This window comes from Lepus europaeus, chromosome 6 (assembly GCF_033115175.1).
Source record: "Lepus europaeus isolate LE1 chromosome 6, mLepTim1.pri, whole genome shotgun sequence".
Lineage (NCBI taxonomy): Eukaryota > Metazoa > Chordata > Mammalia > Lagomorpha > Leporidae > Lepus > Lepus europaeus.
This window is the reverse complement of record NC_084832.1, coordinates 17,326,027-17,353,419: the sequence shown is the minus strand read 5'-3', so window position 1 is coordinate 17,353,419 and position 27,393 is coordinate 17,326,027. Positions and strand designations below refer to the sequence as shown.

The following is a 27,393-nucleotide window of genomic DNA, read 5'->3' as shown; positions in this document are numbered from 1 at the left end:
AGGGAAGGTGCCAGGAACACAGGTGTGCAGGGTTGGGGGGAGAGGAGCGTCGCGTCCCCAGTGAGTGTGGGGGCCACAGAGACCAAGTCCAGATGTGGGAAAGCAGCCTGGCTTCCTTGCAGCCGGGGACTGGCCAGGCCCTGGGCTCACTGTGACCTTGGTGATGCTGTGGCCCCACCGCATCCCTGGCCTGCCCCCCAGCCCCCAGCCACGCCCACGGCACGCGCAGGCTGCACATGGTGGGGGGGGCAGCGCGGCCTCACCGCAGCCCCCAGCCATGCCCACGGCACGCGCAGGCTGCACACAGGGGCCCGGGCTGGGGGTGGGGACAGCATGGCCCCACTGCAGCCCTGGCCTGCCACACAGCCCAAAGCCACGCCCACGGCTCTCACAGCCTGCACACTGGGGCCCTGCTCCCCACACGGCCTCTGGTCTGGAAGCGAGGCTGGACCTTGATCTGGGCCTTGGGCAGCCTGGGGGTGAGGGTGGGGGTATTTTAAACTCTTCATCAGGACTGGGCGGGGGTCCAAACTCCCGCAAAGGAACGATTTTTCACTTCCCTAAGCCCCTGGGCTCCTGGAGTCTCCCGGCCTCACCCAGGGCCCCTGCTGGCTGGGGAGCCCCCCCAGATTGTGTCTCTCCCCCAGGTTCTCTGAGGCAGGGCCCCCCCAGTCACACAGACAGTGGCACACGTTGGGTGGGGCTCTGTCATTCACAGAGGGACTGACCCTGGTACGGGGCAGGGGCACAGCTCTTGGCTGCCTCCTCCCCCTCCTGCTGGACCCCAGCCCCAGGCCCATCAGGGCCGTCCCTGTCTGACCTGGAGGTGAGGGCCTGGGCTTTCCCGTGAGCGTCTTTCCTGGGTCAGAAAAGCCTCTATGGGGGCAGGGTGGTTTCTCAGTGGGGGAGGGGTGGCTGAGGACAGCACCAGGGGTGCCCCCAGGGCCAGCACTGCCTCCTGGGCTCTGAGGACAGCACCAGGGGTAACCCCAGGGCCAGCACTGCCTCCGGGCTCTGAGGACAGCAAGCCTGCAAAGGGTTGAGAAGGAGGAAGTGCAACCCCATAGCCCCAAGCCAGAGGCCCTGAAGGAGAAAGGCGCGCCCCCCAGCAGGAAGAGTGACCCAGCCCGCCCCTCCCCCGCCAGCATGGCTCGTGGCTGTGGTCCCCAGCTCCCCCCCCCCCCAGGCTGCTGTCCGCGCTCAGTGACCAGGCTGTGGGCTGTGGCTCTGTCAACACACAGGAAAGCCAGTCCGGCTGGCTGGGGCCGGCTCCAGGGGCAGCCAGCGTCCCGTCCTGGGTTGGGAGGGGGCCTGCGTGAGTGAGCACACGGCCGCCCCACTGCCTGTGGGGATCCACCTCACAGCAGCTCAGGGCAGTGGGGAGGCAGAAGCGCGGGACCTGTGCCAGGGGTCCGTGGGCAGGAGTCCTTCCTGTCACCCCCGAGTGACCCCGCGTGCCTGGCTGCCTGGCTCAGCAGCCCCGTCCCCTGAGCCCACCACCTCTCCCTGCTCTCGGCCTGCACAGCCCCATACGTCCCGTCCTCTGTCACCAGTGAGGCCACGCCAGGCGGAGGGTCCCCTGGGTTCTCGGAGGGCATCTGTGGCCTCCTCCTCTGCCTCCTGAGGCCTCTGGCGACCAGGCAATGGATGACCATCCCTGTCCCCTGTCTGATACCGCGGGCCGAGGCATGGAGCTCTGGCCAGAGCTCTGACCCCCAGGACACAGGGGAGAGCCCTGACCCCTGGACACAGGGGAGAGCTCTGACCCCCTGGACACAGGTGGAGCTCTGACCCCTGGACACAGGTGGAGCTCTGACCCCCTGGACACAGGGGAGAGCTCTGACCCCCGGGGACACAGGGGAGAGCTCTGACCCCCGGGGACACAGGGGAGAGCCCTGACCCCCTGGACACAGGGGAGAGCTCTGACCCCCTGGACACAGGGGAGAGCTCTGACCCCCGGGGACACAGGGGAGAGCCCTGACCCCCTGGACACAGGGGAGAGCTCTGACCCCCTGGACACAGGGGAGAGCCCTGACCCCCTGGACACAGGGGAGAGCTCTGACCCCTGGACACAGGGGAGAGCTCTGACCCCCTGGACACAGGGGAGAGCTCTGACCCCCTGGGACACAGGGGAGAGCTCTGAGCCCCTGGACACAGGGGAGAGCCCTGACCCCCTGGACACAGGGGAGAGCTCTGACCCCCTGGACACAGGGGAGAGCTCTGAGCCCCTGGACACAGGGGAGAGCCCTGACCCCCTGGACACAGGTGGAGCTCTGACCCCCTAAACACAGGGGAGAACCCTGACCCCTGGACACAGGTGGAGCCCTGACCCCCTGGACACAGGGGAGAGCCCTGACCCCCTGGACACAGAGGAGAGCCCTGACCCCCTGGACACAGGGGAGAGCTCTGACCCCCTGGACACATAAAATTGGGTCAAACATATGAAGCAGCTGCTCTCGGGCCCTCACCTACAGGTAGACTGAGAGAACTGAGAGCCGGGAAATAAAGGAAGTGACCAGCGACTGGCCTGGCTCTCTGTCTGGGGGTATTGTTTTTGCCTAAGTAGAACAGCAGTTTCACCGAGATGGCTGCTCCAAGTACAGCAGTGTCTGAAATCTGTGATGTGGCAGCGGGCATTATCCAAAGTTTTAGCAGGGATTTACCAAAATTACTTTGCCAGTGGTTCCACCATCCTTGGGCAGGGCAGGACTCCATGAGGTCTGTGAGACCGGAAGCCATGGAGTTCAGTGCCGAAGGGAGAGTCCGGAGGTCATGTGGTATTGGGAGACACAGACATTCTGCCTAACCCCAGGAAGACCACACTGGGAAGGCGTGTGTTAGTAACAATGATCCTGCTCTACAGCAAGAGCCATGCACACAAGTGGAAACACAAGGGAAACACAAGTGAAAATGCTATGCAAGTGGGAGTGAGTCAATCACAAAATGGGGGGGAAAAAAAAAGCAGGGGCAGAGGCAGGGGCAAGGGTGGGGGACGCGCACCCATAGGAAAGGCCCAGAGCTTGCTGTGGCTTAACCACTAAAAGCTCTCTGCAGATATTTTAGAGCCCAGTTTTGCATACATGTTAACACCACATGCAAAAAGTACAGAGTATATTTTCAGGGACAGAATACCTGCTACGAACTTGTAAGAATTACAATAACACCAAATGGCACAACAAATGCTGACCCTAAACTGTTAGCAGCCAGCGCTGTGGCACTGTGGGTAAAGCATGCAGCACCACCATCCCATATGGGCACCAGTTTGAGTACCAGCCGCTCCCCCTTCCAATTCAGCTTCCTGCCAATGAGCCTGGGAAGGCAGTGGAAGATGATCCAAGTGTTTGGGCCCCTATACCCACATGGAAGAGAGAGGAAGCTCCTGGCTCCTGGCTTAGGCTTGGTCCAGCTCTGGTCATTGCAGCCATTATAGGAATGAACCAGCAGATGGAAGATCTCTCTCTCTCTCTATCTGACACTCTCTCTTTCTCTTTTTTCTCTGTAACTCTGCCTTTCAAATAAATAAATGTCTTAAAAAAAAAAAATCAAGACAAACCGCATCCAAGGTGAGCTATCACTCAGACTCTGACTGCTGCTGACCAATGAGGACAAAAATGGTAGGATGACAAAGATGACCATCTGTGCAAAAGACAAAACTCCTTTGGGTGCACCCCAGGGCTACTGTATTCAGGCAAGGCTGCACAAGTGTAGGCATGGACTCTCGAGGTCAGACACTCAGATTACCAAAGACAGTAACAAGTCTATGGACAACACAGAAACTGAGGATTTGTTGTAAGAAAAATTTGCTCTCCTGCAGACAGGAGAAACAAGAGTGAAGGCCATGAATATTATTTATGAGGAAGAAAGACACGGCTGACAAGTAAACTGCCAGGCTTCTAGCCATGAGAGAGTGGTTGGTCCTGGACTTGTCTTCCATCGTAAAACATAAAATTGGGTCAAACATATGAAGCAGCTGCTCTCGGGCCCTCACCTACAGGTAGACTGAGAGAACTGAGAGCCGGGAAATAAAGGAAGTGACCAGCGACTGGCCTGGCTCTCTGTCTGGGGGTATTGTTTTTGCCTAAGTAGAACAGCAGTTTCACCGAGATGGCTGCTCCAAGTACAGCAGTGTCTGAAATCTGTGATGTGGCAGCGGGCATTATCCAAAGTTTTAGCAGGGATTTACCAAAATTACTTTGCCAGTGGTTCCACCATCCTTGGGCAGGGCAGGACTCCATGAGGTCTGTGAGACCGGAAGCCATGGAGTTCAGTGCCGAAGGGAGAGTCCGGAGGTCATGTGGTATTGGGAGACACAGACATTCTGCCTAACCCCAGGAAGACCACACTGGGAAGGCGTGTGTTAGTAACAATGATCCTGCTCTACAGCAAGAGCCATGCACCTAGCCCAAGCTCAAAATGAAAATACCAGCTGGCCGGTGCCGCGGCTCAATAGGCTAATCCTCCACCTTGCGGCGCCGGCACACCGGGTTCTAGTCCCGGTCGGGGCGCTGGATCCTGTCCCCGTTGCCCCTATTCCAGGCCAGCTCTCTGCTGTGGCCAGGGAGTGCAGTGGAGCATGGCCCAAGTGCTTGGGCCCTGCACCCCATGGGAGACCAGGAGAAGCACCTGGCTCCTGCCATCGGATCAGCACGATGCGCCGGCCGCAGCGTGCCAGCCGTGGCGGCCATTGGAGGGTGAACCAACAGCAAAGGAAGACCTTTCTCTCAGTCTCTCTCTCTCACTGTCCACTCTGCCTGTCAAAAAAAAAAGAAAATACCAGCTGTACAATGGGTTGACTGAATCCATTCTGGACAAATCATGGTGACCAGTAAATCAATTAAATGTTGAATGTCATGAGTGATACATTATAGGAAGTATAGGCTAATAGGTACTGAGTTTTATACTTGGCACACTGGTCCTATCAGAATTGGACATAGAGGTTTATCTCTTAATTAGAGGATGAGTATTTCCGTTTTGAATTTGGTCCAAGTGGGAGAAAAAACTCCACACACATCAATCCTAACATGATGATATGGATTTTGGAATTATAGAGAAGAATTGTAAAACAACCATTATAAATATGTTTGAAGAGTTAGAAGGAAATACAGTTATAACAAGGGAGTAGTTAGGTAATTTCAGAAGGGGGATGGACACTAGCGAAAAGAAAATGCAAATTCTCGGCCGGCGCCGCGGCTCACTAGGCTAATCCTCCGCCTTGCGGCGCCGGCACACCGGGTTCTAGTCCCGGTCGGGGCACCGATCCTGTCCCGGTTGCCCCTCTTCCAGGCCAGCTCTCTGCTATGGCCCAGGAAGGCAGTGGAGGATGGCCCAAGTGCTTGGGCCCTGCACCCCATGGGAGACCAGGATAGGCACCTGGCTCCTGCCTTGGGATCAGCGCGGTGCGCCGGCCGCAGCGCGCTACCGCGGCGGCCATTGGAGGGTGAACCAACGGCAAAAGGAAGACCTTTGTCTCTGTCTCTCTCTCACTGTCCACTCTGCCTGTAAAAAAAAAAAGAAAAAAGAAAAAAGAAAATGCAAATTCTAGAACTGAAAAGTACAATATCTGAAATGAAAAATTTCCTAGTTAGCATTAATGGCAGATAATTTCCCCTGATCTGTTTGCAGAGTCACTGAACACATTTGTAATTTCCAATCTGAAAAACTGGCAGGGAAGAACACAGACACACACACGCACACCACACACACACACGCGCGTGTGCACGACAAAAAAAATGACAAAAGCCTGCGGGTTCTGTAGTAGAGTAAAGAAGAGAAGAAGAAGGAAAAGTATTTGCAGAAATACTGGCTGGAACTTCCCCCAACTTTGACCTCTGCTGAAGCACATCATAGTCAGATTTCTGAAAACCAAAAAATTAGAGAAAGTTCAAAAACAGCCTGGGAAAAATGGTGCCCTGCATCAGGGAACAGCAGAACAGCGAACGGCCGACTTGTGAGAGACAATGGGGAGGAGGCAGTAATGGATCTATATCCCACAAAAAATCCTTCAGAGTCTAAGAGTGAAGTGCAAACATTTCCTGATGAACAGTGCCAAGAGAATCCATCACTAACTGATCTGAACGCTAAGAAAATAAAAGGCACTCTTATCAAACTAAAGGAAATGAGTCAGATACACACAGGAATAAAGGAAATAAAATAGCAAATACACAGGCAAATAAAAAACATTTTATTTTCTCCTCTTAATTTTGCTGAAAGACAACTGGCAAAAAAATGGTAATAGTGCATAGTAGGAGATGTAAAATATAAGACAATAATAACAGGATGAGGAAAGGTAAGAGAATTTTACTACTGCTCACCTCTTATACTAAATGCAAAGGCATATATTAGAGGGCTAAGCTAAATTAGACAATTAAGCAAAAATTTCCATTTTAATCCCTAAAGTATCACTAAAAATGCAAAGAGAGACTGCAAAAAAATAAGTAACTAAATAAAGGAATTAAAATGAAATACTGGAAATATTCTATTAACCCAAAAAAAAAAAAAGATAGGATTAGAGAAAATAACAACAACAAAATGAAGCAAATAGAAAGCAAACAGCGCAAGATTAAAGCTTAAACCTAACCACATCAATATCCACACAAAATGTAAACAGATCAAACACTGCAATTAAAAGTCACAGAATTCCGGACTGGATTAACAAGAGGTAAGGCTCAACTGTATGCTGTATTCGAGAAATATTTAAATTTGATGGTAGGTAGAAAGTAAAAGGATGGAAAAATATATACCAAACAGTAAGCACAAGATACCTGGTGTACTTATACTAATACCAACTTCAGTACAACCAAATGTATAAGAGTCAATCCATTGTTCCTAAGGGCGTGGACCTCAAGAGCGTCAACACACATGAGAGAAAAAACAAAAAGACAGAACTAATGGAAAAATCAGAAAACTCCATAACCATAGTTAGAAATTTCAACATCCCTCTCAGTAATTGACACAAGTAGGCAAAAATCAGTAAGGATACAGAAGACTTGAGTAACACCAGTAGCTGACTTTTTATTTTCAGTAGCTAACTTAATCTGACATATCTCATGAGATTTGACTTTACATAAAATGAATCTCAACAAATTTCTAATCATAAAAATGTTACCCAGAATGTTCTCTGATGACAAAATACTTAAGTTAGAAATCAATCAGATCTCTGAAATTCCCTAATATTTGGAAACTAATAACATTTCTTTCTTTTTTTTTTTAATTTTTGACAGGCAGAGTGGACAGTGAGAGAGAGACAGAGAGAAAGGTCTTCCTTCTTTTGCCGTTGGTTCACCCTCCAATGGCCGCCGCGGTAGGCGCGCTGCGGCCGGCGCACCGCGCAGATCCGATGGCAGGAGCCAGGTGCTTCTCCTGGTCTCCCATGGGGTGCAGGGCCCAAGCACTTGGGCCATCCTCCACTGCACTCCCTGGCCACAGCAGAGAGCTGGCCTGGAAGGGGGGCAACCGGGACAGGATCGGTGCCCCGACCGGGACTAGAACCCGGTGTGCCGGCGCCACAAGGCGGAAGATTAGCCTAGTGAGCCACAGTGCCGGCCGGAAACTAATAACATTTCTAAATAACCATCAGAAACATTTTTTGAAAATTAAAGTGAAAATATAATTTGCAGGATACAACTAAAGTAATTTCTTTGGAGGCAACTTTTAGTATTAATTATTTTCCATTAAAAAAAAAAAAAGATATAAGGGCTGGTACTATGGCATAACACCTGTGGTGCTGGTCCATATGGGCCTGGGGTTTGAGTCCTGGCTGCTCCACTTCAAACGAGCTCCCTGCTAATGCACCAGGAAAAGCAGTGGAGGATGGCTCAAGGGCTTGGGCCCCTGCACCCACATGGGAGACCTGGATGAAGCTCCTAGCTCCTGGCTTTGGACTGGCCCAGCTCTAGCTGTTGTGGCCATTCGAGGAGTGACCCAGCAAGTGGAAGATCTCCCTCTCTTTCTTTCTCTCTCTTTTCTCTCTGTAACACTGCCTTTCAAATAAAATAAGTCTTTTAAAAAAAGATTAAAAAATTGATGATTTATGACTCTACCTTGGACCAAGACCATACAAAACAAAACAGAAATGCTGTTCACACTTCCAAACAAGCATTCAGTGTAATCAACTAACTATATATACATTTGTAGCCATCAGTAGATATCAGGTCATTGAGTATGGACTCTGCTGTACTCAGTTATGTTATCATGATTATGGATTTATCTTTATTTTGGGAGACAAGAGTGTGGAGACAGAAATAGCAGATAAGCAAGAGCTTCTATCCATAAATACTCACAGCAAACAGGGATGGGCCAGACCGAAGCCCAGAGCTCAATCCAGGTCTCCCACATAGGTGGCGAGAGCCCAACTCTAGCTATCACCTGCTGCCTTCCATGGTATGCAATAGCAGGAATCTAGAATCAGAAGTGGAGCCAGGACTCCAAACCAGGCGTTGTACTATGGGATGCAGGTGTCAGGTAGTATCTTAACTGCTGGGCCAAATGCCCACCCCAACAGCAGCCACTTAATGAACACCCACTACAAGCCAGACAACTGAATAAGAAGATAAGAATTATGCCCATTGTGTTGGTTCTATACTTTCAAAAACCTACTCATTATAAAAAGATACCACTTGATTGAATTTGTTTTCCTTGTGCAAGCAAGAGTCCCCATTTATGAGAACAATAAAAAGCAAACAAATCAGTACTGGCACTATCTACACCAGACCCAAAGTTCATATTGTTAATAAATCAAGAGCAATTAAATATCAACAAGACAAGTAAAAACATACCCATTTTTTTTAAAAAAAAAGCAAAGAATGTTTGCAGGAAATTCACAAAGAAAAACCACAAACAAGAAATGTAGGAATACATGCACTGTAGTCTAGTGAATATATGCAAATATTCTAATTATGATTCAAAGATACACAAATTAAAATTACAAAGCAGTATTATTTTTACCTATGAAATTGGTGAAGGAAACAAAGATCACAAAAATATAACATCCAGCCTGCATGAAGGTAGGTCTGTCACAAGGGGGACAGTATGAAGAGGAGGAAAAGTAGCATATCAAAAATCTTAGCTTGTGTACCCTCAGCAAAATCAGAGATGTACTCAAAGGTTTATCATTCATTGAGCCCTTTGTACTGCCATCTGTTATACATAAAAACTAGAAAACAATAGATGTGTAGTTATTGGTTACACTAGAAGTTGTGCGGCCATTCGGGAAATATCGTGACAGGTGGGGTGCAAACTCCATCTCACAGTTGGTCACAACTGTAGAGGGCAGGAAAACACAGCTGGGATTACCAGACAGCTGGATAACCTGCAACCTACAATCAGGGTGAGGAACCTTTCCTCTGCCAAGGACCGTCTGGATATGCTTAATACCACTTGTGGCCCACACAAAATCAACTTGGAAAGCAGCCTGCTGTAGATTTAGCGAATTTCCAGGCCCATCTGCAGCTGCCGGGGTAGGCCCAGACCTAATGGTTTCACAGACTTTGTACGGCCCGCAAGTCAGACGCTCCCCACCCTAATCTATACCAAGACATCAATTTCACTCCATTTTTTAAAAAAATCAATCAAGTAGTGTGTACGATTCATCTGAAAAATAAGCTGCTTTTTTTTTTTTTTTTTCTCTGTTGCTCTCATCAGTAAATGCGAAACCCAAAATCCAAGTGTGGAAACACAAATATCACCATCAACGAAATGGGGCAGGAGAATGATCTCTCCACGGAGGTGAGTACGCCAGACTGGTAAAAGGCAGTATTCCTTTAAGAACCCAATGTTCACCTTTCAGAGGAATCCCCTAAAACCGCTTTTCTAACAGCCCTTCCAAAATAGAAGATGCAAACCACAAACCATCATTCTAGACAGTCCCAGATGACTGTGCTTCTTAGATATCGTGGACTTGATCACTCCAACTTGTCCCTTGCTGTCACACTATCAGCTCACCCTTCAAACTCAGCCCTTCTCCCCAGTACCTTCCACCGTCTCTAGACCAGGCTTAACAGTATTGTTGGGGCCAGTGCTGTGGGTCCGCAAGTTAAAGCTGTGGCCTGCAGTGCCAGCATCCCATATGAATATGTTTAAATATCCGGACAGCTCCATTTCTATTTTTTTTTTTTTTTTTTTTTTTTTTTGACAGGCAGAGTGGACAGTGAGAGAGAGACAGAGAGAAAGGTCTTCCTTTTGCCGTTGGTTCACCCTCCAATGGCCGCCGCGGTAGCGCGCTGCGGCCGGCGCACCGCGCTGTTCCGATGGCAGGAGCCAGGTGCTTATCCTGGTCTCCCATGGGGTGCAGGGCCCAAACACTTGGGCCATCCTCCACTGCACTCCCTGGCCACAGCAGAGAGCTGGCCTGGAAGGGGGGCAACCGGGACAGGATCGGTGCCCGGACCGGGACTAGAACCCGGTGTGCCAGCGCCGCAAGGCGGAGGATTAGCCTGTTGAGCCACGGCGCCGGCCCGGACAGCTCCATTTCTAATTCAGTTCCCCACTAAGGCACCTGGGAAAGCAGCAGAAGATGGCCAAAGTCCTTCGGTCCCTGCACCCACGTGGGAGAACCAGAAGAAGCTCTTGGCTCCTGGCTTTGGCCTGGCCCAGCCATAGTTGTTGCAGCCATTTGGGGAGTGAACCAACAGATGGAAGCTCGCTCTCTCCCTGTCCATCCTCTCTTTCTATAACTCTGCTTCTCAAATAAATAAATATTTAAAAGATAAACCAACAGTACTATTAAGTCAGAGTGGAAAGGCTCTGAGAAGGGGCCTAACACACTACTGGAACAGAGGACAAGGACTTCAGTGACCTGTTTTCCATCTCTGGCTCGCATCGCGGTTCCTGGCCCTACCCCAGAGTTGACTTCATCAGGGAATGCAGCCACCACGTAAATCGGGTACTACCGTGACAGCCAACTATGAGGGGTATGTTTGGCTCACCTGAAGCAGAAAATCATCTGTATTTTTCCAACACTGTTGGCCAGAGCTGCTTAGAAATGCTGCCACACCTATTGTCCTGGTTGCACAATCTAAGGACGTTCACCTGTTTCTGAGAGGGAGACTCTGGAACTGCCTAACAGCCCACGAGGGGTGACTATGGCACACGGTCACATTCCCTCTGTTCTGTAGGTGAAGAGGGACTTGAAGAAAGGAAAAGCAAAGGCCACACAATGAACAACCTGTCAGTCTCAACAATCTGACAACAGCCCAACCATCTGGGGTTACTTCCTTCTGCGCCTGACTCTCCATGGCTGGCACACAACCCAGCGAACCTGGACAGAAAGTTCTGTCTGCTTTGAAGAACTTGTCACTTAACTCCCGGAGGTGCCAGGAGCTTCAATTCCAGTGCTACTTTTCTATAATCATCACTAAGACAAGAAGTCAGATAAGCATGCAGAGTTGATAAGCCAGCACCAGCCCTATGGATGAATAAGCCGTGGAGTGTGAAAGCCATGATGTGGACCCTAAGAGGCCACAGGGGTCACTCGGGTTGAGGATCAGGTGCTGGCTGCTTCTGAAAAATCCAAGAATGTTAAATCTACACTTCCCCATAGTCCCACACTCCATCCCACCAAGGCAGCCCTGAGCCTTGCTGCATAGAGGGACCAGCCTCTCCAATGCCCTGGACTCCCAGGGCTCCACAGCCCAGCTGCATAACACCCCTCACTCTCACTCTCGGGCTGGCTATGTCCAATTTCTTTGTGCGGAAGAGACGTCCCACCCGGCTGGCTTACCAATCCGGGAAGGGACAGTGATGAGCAAGACATGCAAAGGTGGTGCAGGTGAGCTGGCAGGAGACATAGAGGGCATACAAGGCCCAGGCCTGGGGAGGAAAATGGTGCACACTCTACCCTAACACAGAGGAAAACAACAGACTTCTACCATCCTTTTAAAAATGGATTTCATCCTAAGGGAGGTGTGAACCTCCTAGGGGAAGGCACTCTGTTGACTTTCATTACTTGGCTGGCCTGGGAGGAGAGCTGGCCAGGTAAAGGCAGGGGGCATCTCTAACAAGAAATTTACAGTTCTGCCTGCAATGTTGCTGACCCTACTTGACCATCCCCTCAGCTGCAGTGGTCACTTTGGAAGTTGGGCTGAGTGAAGGGCTTTTCAGCTTAGAGCCAATAAGATCTGTGGCTCTGACCTGGGCATCCTTCGACTCCAGGGCAGGTCCATTTCCAGTGATCCAACTCTTGGCAGAGCTGCCAGGGCTCTTCACAAGCTGACTTCTGCTGAAGCCCAGGCTTACCACATTGAAAGCCACTGCAGTGGACTGGCCTGTTGGGTCTCCTTGAGGGCAGATCACTGTACAGATCAGCCATTAATAGGCCTGCCACCCATTGCTTCTGATGCCGAGCTTTCTTTTCCTCCTGGTTTGTGTTAAAGCAGACCAGAGGATGCAAGTCAAGGGAGTGCCCGTTTCCCATCTCTAATCTTCGGTGGCCTGAACTACAAGTCTATAGTCACAGGCATGTTCTGTAGTAGTTTTTCTAAGGTAGACAATGCCCATGAGGAAAATTATATTCTCACTTTAAAACTTTCTTTCCCTTTGGTCTGAAAGGGAGGTTTTTTCTACTTACTGTATACTTTGCTGATGGCGAAGTGAATCTAGCTATGAGATTATTATTTGAGTTCTTATTTTGGCTATGCTATTGCAGAAAAATGTTAGCCATCTCTTTTATAAGGTCTAAAGATTAAATTGTGCATCCTACAGATTCCTTCATAATAGAATTAGTTTCCTACCTTGAAGAGAATAGAGAAATGAAAGAACAAGTTGGGCTTAGAATCGAGAAATGAGGGAGCAAGTCCTAGATCGCTTGCTGACAATAGCAATATCACATGAATACTTAGCAAACCGTTTCAACCATTAGATAACAACTTAAGAAAACATTTACCAGAAGGTCCAATGCCTTCTATAAATTTTAAGAATCATGTATTTGAAAACACCTCTTAAATATCTAACATGGTGTAGTTTGTTTAGCCAGTAAACTTAAGCACAACCATCTAAAATGTTTTTAGTTTCTTTCTACCAACAAGTCTAAAACATATGATACACAGATTCAGGTCCCACAAATTAAAATGTATCTTTGATTGATTTTAGCAGCTTAAATTTATGGACAATCTTATCTATAAGCCATTTAAAATAAAACTCTTAATAAAATTTCCCCATGTGGACATACAATATGTACACACATATAATATAGCATAATAGACCAATATATCAATTTTAATAATAGCTTTTAAAATCTTTAACTCTTTTTGTAGATTGCCAATTGATTTGAATTGCTTTTTCTTTTTAGTAACCTCAGTTAACCATACTTTCTCTCAGTTGGTACTGTTAATACATTATTGGCTTCATCTGTTTACAGAGCCATCCCAAAGTACTGAATACAATGGAGGTTCACACCTCCCTTAGGATATACCCCATGTGAAGAGATAGATAGGTCTGGGCCTCTTAACTTACAAGGCCTAAAGCCCACCAGATTATTATCAAGCCCCTTCTGTCAGGTTCTATTTGCCTCTCAATCAGAAAACTTCATTGTAGCTTAGACAGCACCTTTCTTAGCTCCTCTAATAATGACTCTGTCCTTTGTTCTAGGCCCTGTCTAGTGCACTTGGGCCTCATTCCTTTGTAATCATAACCTCTACTCTACCACCAATGGCTCTACTCCCAACCTGTGTGTACTGATGGTCCTCTTCCCCACTTAATGCTGTATAATTGTTCAAACCTGGTAAATGCCACTCTTAGGATCATTGGTTACTATCCTCACTCTGTCTTTTATGACCTTGTCTAAATATGATCAGAGTCGGCAAACTTGGAAGGCTTCCATGGCCTTGGCAACTCATGATAAGAGCCTAGGGTGGTTACTGGCGCCATGAACTAGAGTGTCAATTTGTTGGGTCAACAACAGGAGCCACTGTGCACTTGCTCCTCATGTGGGATCTCTGTCCTTAATGTGCTGTACATTGTGATTTAATGCTATAACTAGTACTCAAACAGTATGTTTCACTTTGTGTTTCTATGTGGGTGCAAACTGTTGAAATCTTTATACTAAATTGATCTTCTGTATATAAAGAGAATTGAAAATGAATCTTGATGCAAATGGAAGGGGAGAGGGAGCGGGAGGGGGGAGGGTTGCGGGTGGGAGGGAAGTTATTGGGGGGGGGGAAGCCATTGTAATCCATAAGCTGTACACTGGAAATTTATATTCATTAAATAAAAGTTAAAAAAAAAAATGGATTTCATCACGTTGTTCTGCTTTCTCTAAAAGAACATCATAAAAAAACAAAGTGTTTATACTTCAGCTTCTCAAAATTGGCCTGTTTAGTCATAAAAACCTACGCAAGAAGCCAATCCTGTCTTTTACGGCAGCTACACTCTGTCTAGTAGAGTTAATTTTCTGCTTACCTGGTGCCTTCTTTCAGAACAAAAGAAAATTTGGGGGAAGCAGTATGTTCCCTACAGGGTCCACAGTTCATATATTTTACTAAGAATTGGTCAAAATGAAGATATTTTACAAATGTGGTTTTCTTTTACACCTTTACTCCTAGTGCTGTTTCTTCATCAGAGTAAGGAACTTGAGGACTTGGCTATGCAGCATTCTTAAAGCAACAGCGCCCACCTTTGTAATGCTGCAAAATTAATCCCATCATTCGTTCCTTTTTGAATACCACTTCTGAAGCTTTAAGAGAATGGAGAGATCTGTGTGGCAGAAAGAAAAAAAAAAAAAAAAGACCAAAGCAAGGCTGGCTAAATAATGACTTATCCACCACACACATTTTTAGAAGAAACATATCAAAAGCAGCAAGGCCTTAATTTCTTTCATTGATAAGTATAAAGGAACTAGAAACAAGGAGACGAAAGTCACCCATCACGTTCGACCAGGTTACCTCTTTCTAAATCCCATATTCTCCTCCTCGTTGGAGTAGAAAGATAAGCAGATCAAATAGGAGCTGTGTGCCAACAGCTGTTACTGCACAGAGATACCCAACAAAGAAATGACCCTGTTAGTTCAGCTAATGGGTCCCAGAGGGAACAGGCGGGAGACAAGGACTGCAAAACAGCCCAGGCAGTGCGAGGAGCCAGGGAGGGCAGAGTCTCCAGCGAAATCCCTGCCTTTTCCTCGTCATCAAAGTGAAGGTCAGGGGGAATGGTAATTTTCTCATAGAACACTGAGTAACTGTGTGACCTAAACCTGTTCAAAAAGCTAAATGAGCCTTGAGGACGTTACGCTCGGGGAAAGAAGCCAGGCACAAAAGGACACACAGCTACGATCCTGCTTTCAGGAAGTCCCTGGAGCAAGGAATCGCACAGACAGAAAGCAGCCGGGTGGTTGCCAGGGCTGGGGGCGGGGCGAGGAGGGAGGGAGTGCTTTTCAGTGTGGGATGTGAGGAGGATTCCGTAGGCGGATGCCAGGGCTACAATGTGAACGATGAATGGCCATGTACACTTTAAAATGGTGAATTTTATGTTTCATGTACTTTGCCACAATTTTTTTTTAAATTTATTAAAAAAAATTTTTGAACAGACCAATTATCCTTAAAGACCTGAAAAGAAATAACCACCAATTACACATTCTTAACCTACAGAAATATCTTAAAAGAATAAAGGAGGGGCTGGCACTGGGGCATCATGAGCAAAGCCACCGTCTGTGATGCCAGTGTCGTGTACGGGCACTGGTGCCTGTCCCAGCTGCACCACTTCCAATCCAGCAAGCTCCTAATACTTCTGGGAAAGCAGTTTAGGATGACCCAAGTGCTTGAGCCCCTACACGCATGTGGGGGACTCGGATAAAGCTCCTGGCCCCAGGCTTCAGCCTGGCCCAGCCCTGGCTGCTGCAGCCATTTGGGGAGTAAAATCAGTGGATGTAAGGTATCTCTCTCTCTCTCTCTCTCTCTCTCTCTCTCTCTGTCTCTCTTTCCTCTGTCTGCAACTTTGCCTTTCAAATAAATAAATAAATATTTTTTTTACAAATAAAAGAGAAATAAAAAAATATTTTCAGGTCAACAAAGAAATCTTAAAATGATTGGAAACTTTAAACAAACGCAGCAGCACCCGTGATTTCAGCTCACAGCTGGGGAGGGGATACAGAGATCCACACAGCCCTGTCATTTTCAAGGGGACTCTGTCCATCCCTGTCCTACCCTGATGTCCCTTTCACCATCACCCACCACAGTGCTTCCCAACTGTTCCCTGGAGCACAAATTACATATACAGATTGTGGGGCCGGCACTGAGGCACAGTGGGCTAATGCCCTGGCCTGAAGCGCCGGCATCCCATATGGGCGCCAGTTCTAGTCCTGGCTGCTCCTCTTCTGATCCAGCTCTCTGCTATGGCCTGGGATAGCAGTGGAGGATGGCCCAAGTCCTTGGGTCGCTGCACCCACGTGGAAGACCCAGAAGAAGCTCCTGGCTCCTGGCTTCAGATCGGCACAGCTCCGGCCATTGCGGCCATCTGGGGAGTGAACCAGCAGATGGAAGATCTCTCTCTCTGTCTCTACCTCTCTCTGTAACTCTGTCTTTCAAATAAATAAAATAAATCTTAAATATATATATATATACGCATATATATACACATACACATATACATACACACACACACACAGATTGCACAGCCCTGTACTTAGAAATTCTGATGGAGGAGGCCTGGGATGGGCCCAGGTTCTAGATATTTTTCATTTTAGGCCCACAGGGGGTTGATGGCAGAATCTGGGGACTCTCGCCTAGCATATGTGCTCACCCTTTATTTGCACAGCAAGGAAGTTAAAACAGCTATGTCCTACAGCTCCTAAGACCACACCCTGAGCTATACACACAGAGCTCTTGGCTCCAAGGCCTAGAAACAGCCATGCTGTTGCTCTGGTGGAGAGACTGCTGCCTTGGCTGTGGCTGAGTAGCTGACACTGCTGGCCTGCGGCTCCTCCTACTCCATAAACCTCCATGCACCTGGACAAAATCATGAGGCCGATATTTTCAGACACTAGCTACGAGGCAGTGAGCAGGACTGACCGCTGAGAAAAGGGCCACTAGCAAGGTGAACTTCAGCTGAGAGATCACTCTCCGGTCAGCTGTAGCACCTGGCATCCTTGAGGAAAGCCACCGACAGCAAGCAGGTCTCAAAGGGAGGGTCCCCGCAGTGCAGGGGGAGAGAGAGAGAGCTGCTGCAAGCCCTTGGCTGAGGGCTGGGCTGCAAGGGCCCAGGTCAAGACCACCCAGCTTCGCAGGGAGCTGGTGCAGAGGAGGGGCCAGCTGAACAGAGACCAGTGGAGGTGGAGCAGAGCCGGGCACTGGGTTCTCACCACACCAGGGTGCAGGGGCCTTGCTCACATGTCCTCAGAAAGCCTGAAAACCAGAAAGACCTTGCCTTAGAAGCAAAGCCCGGCGCTGCGGCTCACTAGGCTAATCCTCCGCCTGAAGCACCGGCACCTGGGTTCTAGTCCCGGTTGGGGCGCCAGATTCTGTCCCGGCTGCCCCTCTTCCAGGCCAGCTCTCTGCTGTGGCCCGGGAGTGCAGTGGAGGATGGCCCAAGTGCTTGGGCCCTGCACCCCATGGGAGACCAGGAGAAGCACCTGGCTCCTGGCTTCGGATCGGCACAGCGCGCCGGCTGTGGCGGCCTTTTGGGGGGGTGAACCAACGGAAGGAAGAGCTTTCTCTCTCTCTCTCTCTGTCTAACTCTGCCGGTCAAAAAAAAAAAAAAAAAAAGAAGCAAAGGCTACCCCCGGAAAAGGGATTCTCACCCAGGGTGACTGCAGGGAACATCTGGCAAAGTCTGCAGACACTGCTGGTTGTTACAGCTAGGGCAGTGCTATTGGCAGCCAGCTAGGAGGAGCCAGAAATGTTGTTCAACACTGCAGAGCACCAGGGTGGACCCCCACAAGGAAGAACCACCCAGCCTCAGGTGACAGCAACCCATGCTGGAAGCATGAGCAGAGACTGCTGGCTCCTTTCTGAAACAAGCCTGTGAGCCACGGGCAGCCTCTGTCCCTCAGTGCCAATCTGCTGATTTCACCACCCAGCACAGCCCATGTCACACGGTCCTTCACGTGGTGAAGGCGGTAAGAAACACAGAATCTGTGGAATCTGAACAGACCAGCGTGGGCCACGTTAACAGAGTGCCACTGAAGCCACGGATCCAAATAAAAGGTTATCTCAGTTTGTAAAAAATGTCTTTTTTTTTTTTTTTTTTTTTTTTGGACAGGCAGAGTGGATAGTGAGAGAGACAGAGAGAAAGGGAGAAAGGGAGAAAGGTCTTCCTTTTTGCCGTTGGTTCACCCTCCAATGGCCACTGCGGCCGGCGCGTCTCACTGATCCGAAGCCAGGAGCCAGGTGCTTCTCCTGGTCTCCCATGCAGGTGCAGGGCCCAAGCACTTGGGCCATCCTCCACTGCCTTCCTGGGTCATAGCAGAGAGCTGGCCTGGAAGAGGAGCAACCGGGATAGAATCCGGCACCCTGACCGGGACTAGAACCCGGTGTGCCGGCGCCACAAGGCGGAGGATTAGCCTGTTAAGCCACGGCGCCAGCCAAAAAAATGTCATTTTCAACAGAAAAATCTATGCTCCAGTGGGAATATAAAATGTTACAGAACTTGAGGCAGCTCCTCAAGAAGTTAGAGAGCGAGCAGATGGTTAGGCAGCTACTTGGCACACCTGCATCCCATTATCAGAGTCCAGGCTTCTCCACTTCCAACCCAGCTTCCTGCGGATGCCCATGGAAGGCACCAGGTGATGGCTCAAGTATTTGAGTCCCTGTCACCCACATGGGAAACCTGGATGGAGTTCCTGGCCTCCGGGGTTTGGCCTGGCCCAACCCCAGCTGATGGAAGATATCGCTTTCTCTCTTTCAAATAATTAAATCTTGTTTAACAATGAAGTCCAGAACTGCCGTATGATCCAGAAGTTCCACTTGTGGAAATATATTCAAAACTACTGAAAAGCAGGCCCTCAGAGAGTTGCACAGGTGTGTTCACAGCGAGTCCCAACAGCCAAGGGGCAGAAGAAACCTGAACGTCCAGCAGCAGGTGAGCGGACAGAACGTGGCTTATCTGAACAGCACAGCATCACTGGCCATGAACAGGAATTACAATTTGACATATGCCAGGAATGAGCAAATCATGAAGACGCTATGCTACATGTAATAAGCCACACAAGAGGAGAGATTCTGAGTGCAATCAATCACACAAGCATCTACAGTAGTCAGATCCGAGACACTGAACTGTGCTGGCTGGGGGAAGAAGGGGATTATTTAACGAAGACAGATTTTCTGTTTGGAATGATGGAAAGATTCTGGAGTTGGTTGGAGGTCATGGTTGCACAACAACGTAAAGTACTTGATGACACTGAACTATACACTTAAAAATGGTTAAAGGGGCCAGTGTTGTACTGTAGCAGGTTAGCTGCCGTCTGCAAAGCTGGTATCCCATGTGGGCAACAGTTTGAGTTCTGGCTGCTCTACTTCTGATCCAGCTCCCAGCTAATACACCTGGGAAAGCAGCGAAGGATGACCAAACTGTTTGGTCTCTGTCACATACATAGGAGACCCAGAAGAAGCTTCTGCCTCCTGGTTTCAGCCTGCCCCAGCCTGGCCATTGTGGCCATTTGGGGACTGAACCAAGGGATGCAAGATTGACCTCTTGATAACTCACTCTCTCTCCCTCTCCACCCCCCAACTCTGCGTTTCAAATAAATAAATAAATCGTTTAAAAATAATGCTTGAAGTGCTAAACTGCATGTTATGCATACACATTACAACAAAAACAAAACTCAATGACGGAAAGCCAAAGGTGATTTTTCCAAAGCTAAGATAAGTAAAAGACAAGTCATTTTACCACTGATGTGCCCCAGGAGGTCACTCAGTGCCACACACAGCCCTGAGCTTGGTCACCACTCCATTCATAACAGCCAACCTGACTTTGTCCCAGGACTGGGAGTGGGTGTCAGGGCTGGGCACACCTTGCAAATTCTCCAAGAGGGGCCTGTCAGAGGTGCAGCTCAGCACCAGCTTCTGCTCTCAGGGGGCAGCCCGCATGCAAGGAGGTGTCGGTTTCCTCCCTGGCGTTTTGCCAGCTACCAGGTGGCACAAGAGGGCATCTGGCTTTCCCACGTTTCTGGAATTTCAGGTTAAGTCTATGGCTTAACCCAAGCAATTCATGACTTTGTAAAGAGACAATTCTGCTAGAAGAGTCAAGCTGGCAAATGAATACCGTGGGGAAACATTTATAGTCAGGTAAGCAAATCTGCCAGGTTAGGTCAGATTTCCCAAAGGCTACTTTCCAAAGCGTTAGTGGAAACAGGAAGACAAACAGGTGAACAACAATTCGCCAAGAGTTTTGTGTGAGTGAGCCGGCGGCACGCCAGACCTGCCTTCCGTGTTTAAGGTGCTCACAATAAGGTGAGTGCTAGTGACAGTTCCCACCTACTTAGTGGAAATAGCCAGGATCTGGAAAGATGAAAATCTAGTTCGTTTATAGAGAAGCCAGAGTGCAATAGAAAAACAGAGATGGTGATGATGCTAATGATGGTGAAGATCCCTTGACTAGCATGTATGGTCATTTTTACCAATTCCACGTCCCAGACAAGGACACCAGGAGTGTTTGTGGCAGCCCACCATAGGGGGAAAACACCAGGCCTCCAGGATTCACACACCCGAGCTTAGTAAGACACTGCTCAAAGGAGGGTATAAAATAGAAGCTCTAGATAAGGAACACTGAGGTAAAGGAAGCAACACTTTCTTTAAATGAGTAATAAAAAGAAAAAAAAATTCAGCCAGCCCAGGGCAAAGAGATACCCAGGATGGAGCTTTTAGAGAGATCTTCAGCTCCTGCAGCCCGACTCTCTGTACAGAGCTGTAGTAACACGCCTTTCATAACCAGGCAAACTGTGGGTCAATGTCATGGCATTTCTCAATACACATCAAATCACATCGTATCATTCAAGGCAAAGAAATATCACACAAAAACTGAACCGGAAGAATGAAATGCAACGTAATACAGAAAAACTAGAAATTTTCTCCAAAATTACTAAAAACCACTACAAACAGAAAGTAGTATCCAAGCATCCAACTGTTTTCTTAAAGACTATAAGAAACAAAAGGAAATACTTTTAGAATATAAACATAGCCTATATTTGGCATAGAACCAATTTACATTTTTCTTTAGCTAACAAAGCTATACCAAAAAAGCTTAATTGGCTCATTTCAAAATTATAAGTATTCCCTTTCTCAAATATATTCCAATCTCCTAGATTTAATTTTATAGATCCAATTTCACTGACATTTGCTTTGAAATAAAACTTTGATGTCAATGAAGGCTTAAATAAACAACAAAAAATTTCCATAAACACAATTAAGAGATTTAGTCCTGAAAACAGTGAAAATCAATTTGATATTTTTAATTAGATTTCATAATAAATTCAGTATTTTGCAACAGCCCATGGCCAAATGTTATCAAAGGCAGTTCTGGCCTGACAGCAATAGAACTTTTATATAGCAACAAGATTTGCTCAAACAGAAAATGAACCACAAAAAGATACCAATTAGCCTTATGCAAACAGTAGGCTTCTCCAGCAAGGTTCAAATGATTCTATTTACACAATTTTAGTTTACATAAAGCTTTCCCAAAATGCTTCAGAAGCTCTGAGCAAGGGACAGGTTTTAGTGGGAGTGGCACTTACCTTGCGATAAATCATATGGCACATGGCTACTCTTAACCTCATCCCGGCACACTGAACGTGATAAAAATACAAGTGGTGCAGAATGGCCAAAAAAAGTGTGCAGGCGGTCAGCACCGACGCATAGCCATAAGCTGTGTGCAAATCCACTGAATTCGTGGGATCATAGTTTTCAAAATAATTAATGACCTTCCCCAAAAATATGGGCTGCATTACTTTGGTGCCTTCCTAAAAGAAATAAAAAAAAAAGCCTGAATTAGTAACACAAACCACATCGATTTTTGTCAGCATGAGTTTTACTTTTATTAGGAGGCTAATGAGGCACTTGGACAAAGTGGGATGCTCAACGCCAACCTAAACACAAAACAGGACTCCTTTCTTCTTGAAGAAGAAAACAAAGCTACAGTCCATTGTGCCTGGGACACTGTGCATGCTCAATAAATATTATAACCAACGATTTTTAAACACATTTGGCAAACTACCAGAAAGTCTCAACTTAGCATGAAAGAGGCGAAAAAAAAAAAAAAAAAAGCCAAAAAGGAAAAGGGGAAGGAACCAGGTTACAGCACCACAGGCCAAGTCTCATGCTGCCCACTTCCTCTGAGCTCCCAACCTCCCAGGCCAACAGGCAGCAAAGGCAGCTGCTTTGCAGGAGGCAAACTCATGACTCATGTGCTCCCGCCCTAGGAGCCTTTATGAACCAAGATGCTGGCATCAACACGGATCACAGAAAGGAGCCAGGGAGCCGTACTCTATGTGCAGATCCAAGACAGGATCCCCAGCATGCCCCAGGGGTGCTCCTTCTCTACCCCCTAGAAGTTGGGGTGCACCCAGAAGTAGTGCCATCTTCACATAAGCAGCATGGAGTCGAAAAACACACACACAGAAGTCAAGCTAACAGATGTCGTCATCGGCGTTCTGTATCAGCCGTAAGTTGCAGGTGCTTGTTTGCTGTTGTTTTGTTTGTTTGTGAGGGTTAGAGGGACAGATGACACACAAGAGCTCCCACCAGCTGGTTTACTCTCCAAATGCCCATAATGGCCAGGCCTGGCCTAGGCCTGGGCCAAGGCCTGGGAACTCAATCTAAGCCTGCAATGTGGAGGGACCCAAGTACTGGAAGGTTGCATTAGCAGGAGGCTGGAGTCAGATGTTGAAGCCAGGTACCAACCCAGGCACCTTGAAAATGAGACACAGGCATCTGAACTACTAGAGGAAACACCCGCGCCAGGCAGGTTTTGAAGAAGTCATCATCACCTATTCCCCAAGGCAGAAACTAAAAATCCTAGCCAATGAGTCGGGAGGCAGAGGGAAAGCAACTTTTGTCACCACAGCTACAGGCAGAGAAACAGCAAGGCACCTTGGGCCACACCAGGCAGAGGAGCCTTGCTTGTTTCTGTGTCACTCCATCCCATAGCAGGCTGCTTCCCTCCAAAACCTGGAAGGGTACTTCCCTCCTCCCCACCAGACACTCCTTGCAAATCCAAGTCGCCAAAAGTAAACACCATTTCCTCTGGCTTCTCAGAGACAAACGCCAAAAGTCTGGAAGCCTTTCAAGAACTTGACTCCAAGACGAGCTTTTCCTTTCAAGCAACCCCTCCGTGTGAACACAGGCGTGGTACACACGTGACAGGTTTGCCTTTGGGAGCTGTTCTCTATTTCAAGTGAGGAGCCCATGCACAAGGCAGAGGGATAATGAAAAAGAAAGAAAAAGAAAAGAGTCAACTTGCATCTTCTTGCCAACCAGACAGTGCCTGAGTAGGAGAGTCACTGAAGATGTCCCCTTCCCCGCCATGGCCATGATGCTAGATCCCTGTACTCTGTCGTGGTGCGTGTGCACCCGCACACACGCATACCCACGCACACCCAGACTTCACCGACCACACTGCCTTCCATGAGGTCAGGGAGGATTCCACACACTCTACAGAAGGAAACATCATTCAGCTGAAGAATCCAAAGATGGTCAGATTCCAAGAACACGGGGGTTCCCCATTTCCAGCACGCCCACCCATTTGTCCCGAGACTTTAGGATTTATACCAAAATGGACACAACTGGAGGACACGATGTTGAGTGAAATAAGTCAAACACAGAAAGACAAATACCACATGCTCTCCCTCATATGTGGGAGCTAAAATTTAAACAAAAATCAAAAAACAAACAGAAATGCCTGTGCAAATCAGTTTTACTGTAAATACAGTTTCTGTCAAATTTTGGTTTTAAATCTTTGACAAATTCTTAATAATTATATATACCATGGTTTGAATGATTTTGTGACTATTGTAAAATTGACTTTTTATGTATGAAGTTGGACATATTTTCATTTGATTATTGCTTAGAGCCCTTGTCTATTTTCCTGCTCAGCTGTGGTCTTTTTATTCTTTATTTGTCGAACTCTTTATTTAGTGAAGCATTAAGCCTTTGACTATAATGTCAATTAAAAATACTATCTCAAAAATAATAACCAAAATATTAAGTTGGAAAAAAACATGAGGCATTAGACATTTCTGGAACAGCCTCTGACACAGTGGCTAGAGTTCAGCATAGTGAAAATCTGGAGTTTCACAGAGAAGCCCTGGCCCAGGGCAGCCAGGGACAGCAGCGTGCAAGCCTGCCAAGACTAGCGGCCACTCCTGCCATCCCACACTTTCCTACTCTCTGGGAGTCCCTGTTGCCTGTCACACAGTTTTCTGCCTCAGCCCAGCATGGGTGGGGTTCAGGATTCAAACAGAGAAACTAGGAGGGACACCTCCCATCTGAGAAAACGATGAGATAAAACACACCCAACGAAAAAGAGTACAAGGTGAAGGCAGGTCGCTGCCGCCTACAGTGTCTAAATGCTCCTGTACACAGACGGCCCTGCACACTACTGAGCACACTGGCTCATTAATCTCATTAACGAGTAAGGCCAGCCCACACCTACCTCTCCTCCCACACACCTGTGCATCCTTCAGCCCACCCCTTCACGAGTGAGAAATGAAGCGACTGGGCAATGCTCATTACCAATCCTGTAACTAAAGAAATTCAAGCTCTTGGGGTATGAAGGTCAAAAGTTGTTCCTATCTACCCCCTGGGAAAGAGTCTTGCCACAAACAAAGACTGCAACCCTTACTGCATCACAAGCATTCCCCACTTGGAAGCCACATGGGATTGTTAAAAAGTTTTATTTTTATTTTACTTGAAAGGCAGAGAGACAGAGACAGACGGAAAGAGAGAGGTCTTCCATCCACTGATTCATTCCCTAAATGCTAGCAACAGCCAGGACTGGGCCAGGCCGACGAAGCCAGAAGCTGCAATTAAGACCTCACTTAGGGGGGAGGCGGCAAGATGGCGGAATAGGCAGGAAGCACACTTAGTCCGGGGGGAGAGAAAGTTTAATATAAGTGGAGATACTGCAGTGTCAAGGAAGAGTAGGGGATGAAACAGCAGAGGAAACTCTTCCGGAACTAGTGATTCACAGAGGACCTGCGTGGAGAGCGTGGGAGCCCAAGTTCGGGACACCAGCGGCAGACTCAACGCACCAGTGCTGGAACGCGAGGTGAGCCGAACCTCCATAGCCCGAGATACCAGCAGGCAAGCGGAAAGAGGAGGCTAGAGGGAACGAGGCTTGAAACTCCGTGGGGAAAAGTTCACCAGGCTAACTAGAAGAGAGAGAAAAAAAAATAAAAAAAGTGACTGATACGGACACAAGTTTCTCTCTCTCCGCTCACCTCTCACAGGCGAGCAAGACAGAGCAGGCGCCATTTTGGACATACGTCATAAGCAGGGCGACCTCAGGTCTGCACCAGCCCTGAGCCTAGCAGAAAAACCTGACTCTGTGGGGAGGGGTGAAATAACAGGAGATTAGCATCTAACTTGGCAACCCAGTGGGAGACTGCAGGAGAATTGGAGCCCACACTGAGGGCAGCAGAGATTCCCTGTGTGGTCCTTGGGAAAGAGCTTCCTATCTCTGGCTCCTGTGGGTATATCATTTGCCTGCTAACTACCTCCAATTACGTTCAGCTGTGCGGAATTACTTGCCTTTTAAATCAAAAAAAGAAAGAGAGATTTACCACACCTAACCTGGGAGTGTCATCCTTGACACACCCTCAACCCTGAGGAACCAAACACAGCTCTCAGTCCACACTCATCTCAAGCCTCTAAGGCTCCACTGAAAGCAGACAGTCCACTTAATATAGAGCCATAGTGTAACAAGAAAAAACACCACAGTGAAGAAACCAAATATCTCCAACATGCCAAACAACAAACGCAAAAACCAAGCTAACAAGAACAAGGAAGAAACTATGACGCCCCCAAATGAAAAAGACACCCCAATTCAAGATTATGAAGATGATGAGATCGAAGAAATGCAAGAAGCGGATCTCAAAAAATTGATAAGAACATTAAGAAGTTCTCAAAAACAAATTCTTGAACTACAGAAATCCTTCATGGACAAGATAGAAAATCTCTCTCGTGAAAGTGAAATATTAAGGAGGAATCAAAATGAAATGAAACAACTAGTGGAACAAGAAACTCTGATAGTGACTAGAAATCATAATGAAATGAAGAGTTCAATAGATCAAATGACAAACACATTAGAGAGCCTTAAAAACAGAATGGGCGAAGCAGAAGAGAGAATATCAGACTTAGAAGACAGAGAACAGGAAAGGAAACAGGCAAACCAAAGAAAAGAAGAAGAAATTAGAAATCTAAAAAATATTGTCAGGAATTTACAGGATACTATTAAAAAAACCAACATTCGGGTTCTAGGAGTTCCTGAAGGCATGGAGAGGGAGAAAGGATTAGAAGGCATTTTCAGTGAGATACTAGCAGAAAATTTCCCAGGTTTGGAGAAGGACAGAGGCATCTTAGTACAGGAAGCTTATAGAACCCCTAATAAACATGACCAAAAGAGATCCTCACCACGACATGTTGTAATCAAACTCACCACAGTGAAACATAAAGAAAAGATCCTAAAAGGTGCAAGAGAGAAACGTCGGATCACTCTTAGAGGATCTCCAATTAGACTCACAGCAGACTTCTCATCAGAAACCCTACAAGCTAGAAGGGAATGGCGAGACATAGCCCAGGTACTAAGAGAGAAAAACTGCCAGCCCAGAATACTATATCCTGCAAAGCTCTCATTTGAGAATGAAGGTGAAATTAAGACTTTTCACAGCAAACAGAAACTGAAAGAATTTGTTGCCACTCATCCTGCCCTGCAAAAGATGCTTAAAGATGTGTTACACACAGAAACACAGAAACATGGTCACCAATATGAAAGAAGGTAAAGGAAGGAAACCTCACAGCAAAAGATCACAGGAAGCTCAATTTCTCTTTGACATAGAATTAAACTCTGATGCTCTGTTAAAGCAATGTGTTAAAGTAATCTATTATGTTCTCTTGATGTCTGTTAAATTCTAATTGTTCAAAAACAGCTGAATTTTTATTAAGAGCTATGGGTTATTTAAATATGTGCTTTTTTCAAAAATTTGAATATCTGCTGCTCATAAAACTAAGGCGTTGTTGGTTCTGTGTTTAGCTGTCCTCCTATAGGTTCCTATGGACTTTTTCCAGCCACTTTTATTGTATTCAGTACTTTGGGACGGCTCTGTAAACAGATGAAGCCAATAATGTATTAACAGTACCAACTGAGAGAAAGTATGGTTAACTGAGGTTACTAAAAAGAAAAAGCAATTCAAATCAATTGGCAATCTACAAAAAGAGTTAAAGATTTTAAAAGCTATTATTAAAATTGATGTATTGGTCTATT

The 27,393-nt window shown here is 47.4% G+C and overlaps 1 protein-coding gene across 2 annotated transcripts in view; it reads right to left on the bottom strand.

Moving 5' to 3' along the window:
• The window catches only part of ABCC4 (ATP binding cassette subfamily C member 4 (PEL blood group)), a 287,341-nt gene that overhangs the window by 192,649 nt on the left and 67,299 nt on the right, over nucleotides 1-27,393 (bottom strand). Inside the window, exon 4 of one of the 2 annotated variants that reach the window (XM_062194025.1) lies at nucleotides 21,650-21,874. The exons of the other annotated variant lie outside the window; for it this stretch is intronic. Coding sequence (XP_062050009.1) covers nucleotides 21,650-21,874 — 225 coding nt within the window. The remainder of the gene's footprint in view (nucleotides 1-21,649; nucleotides 21,875-27,393) is intronic. 2 annotated transcript variants of the gene reach the window in all.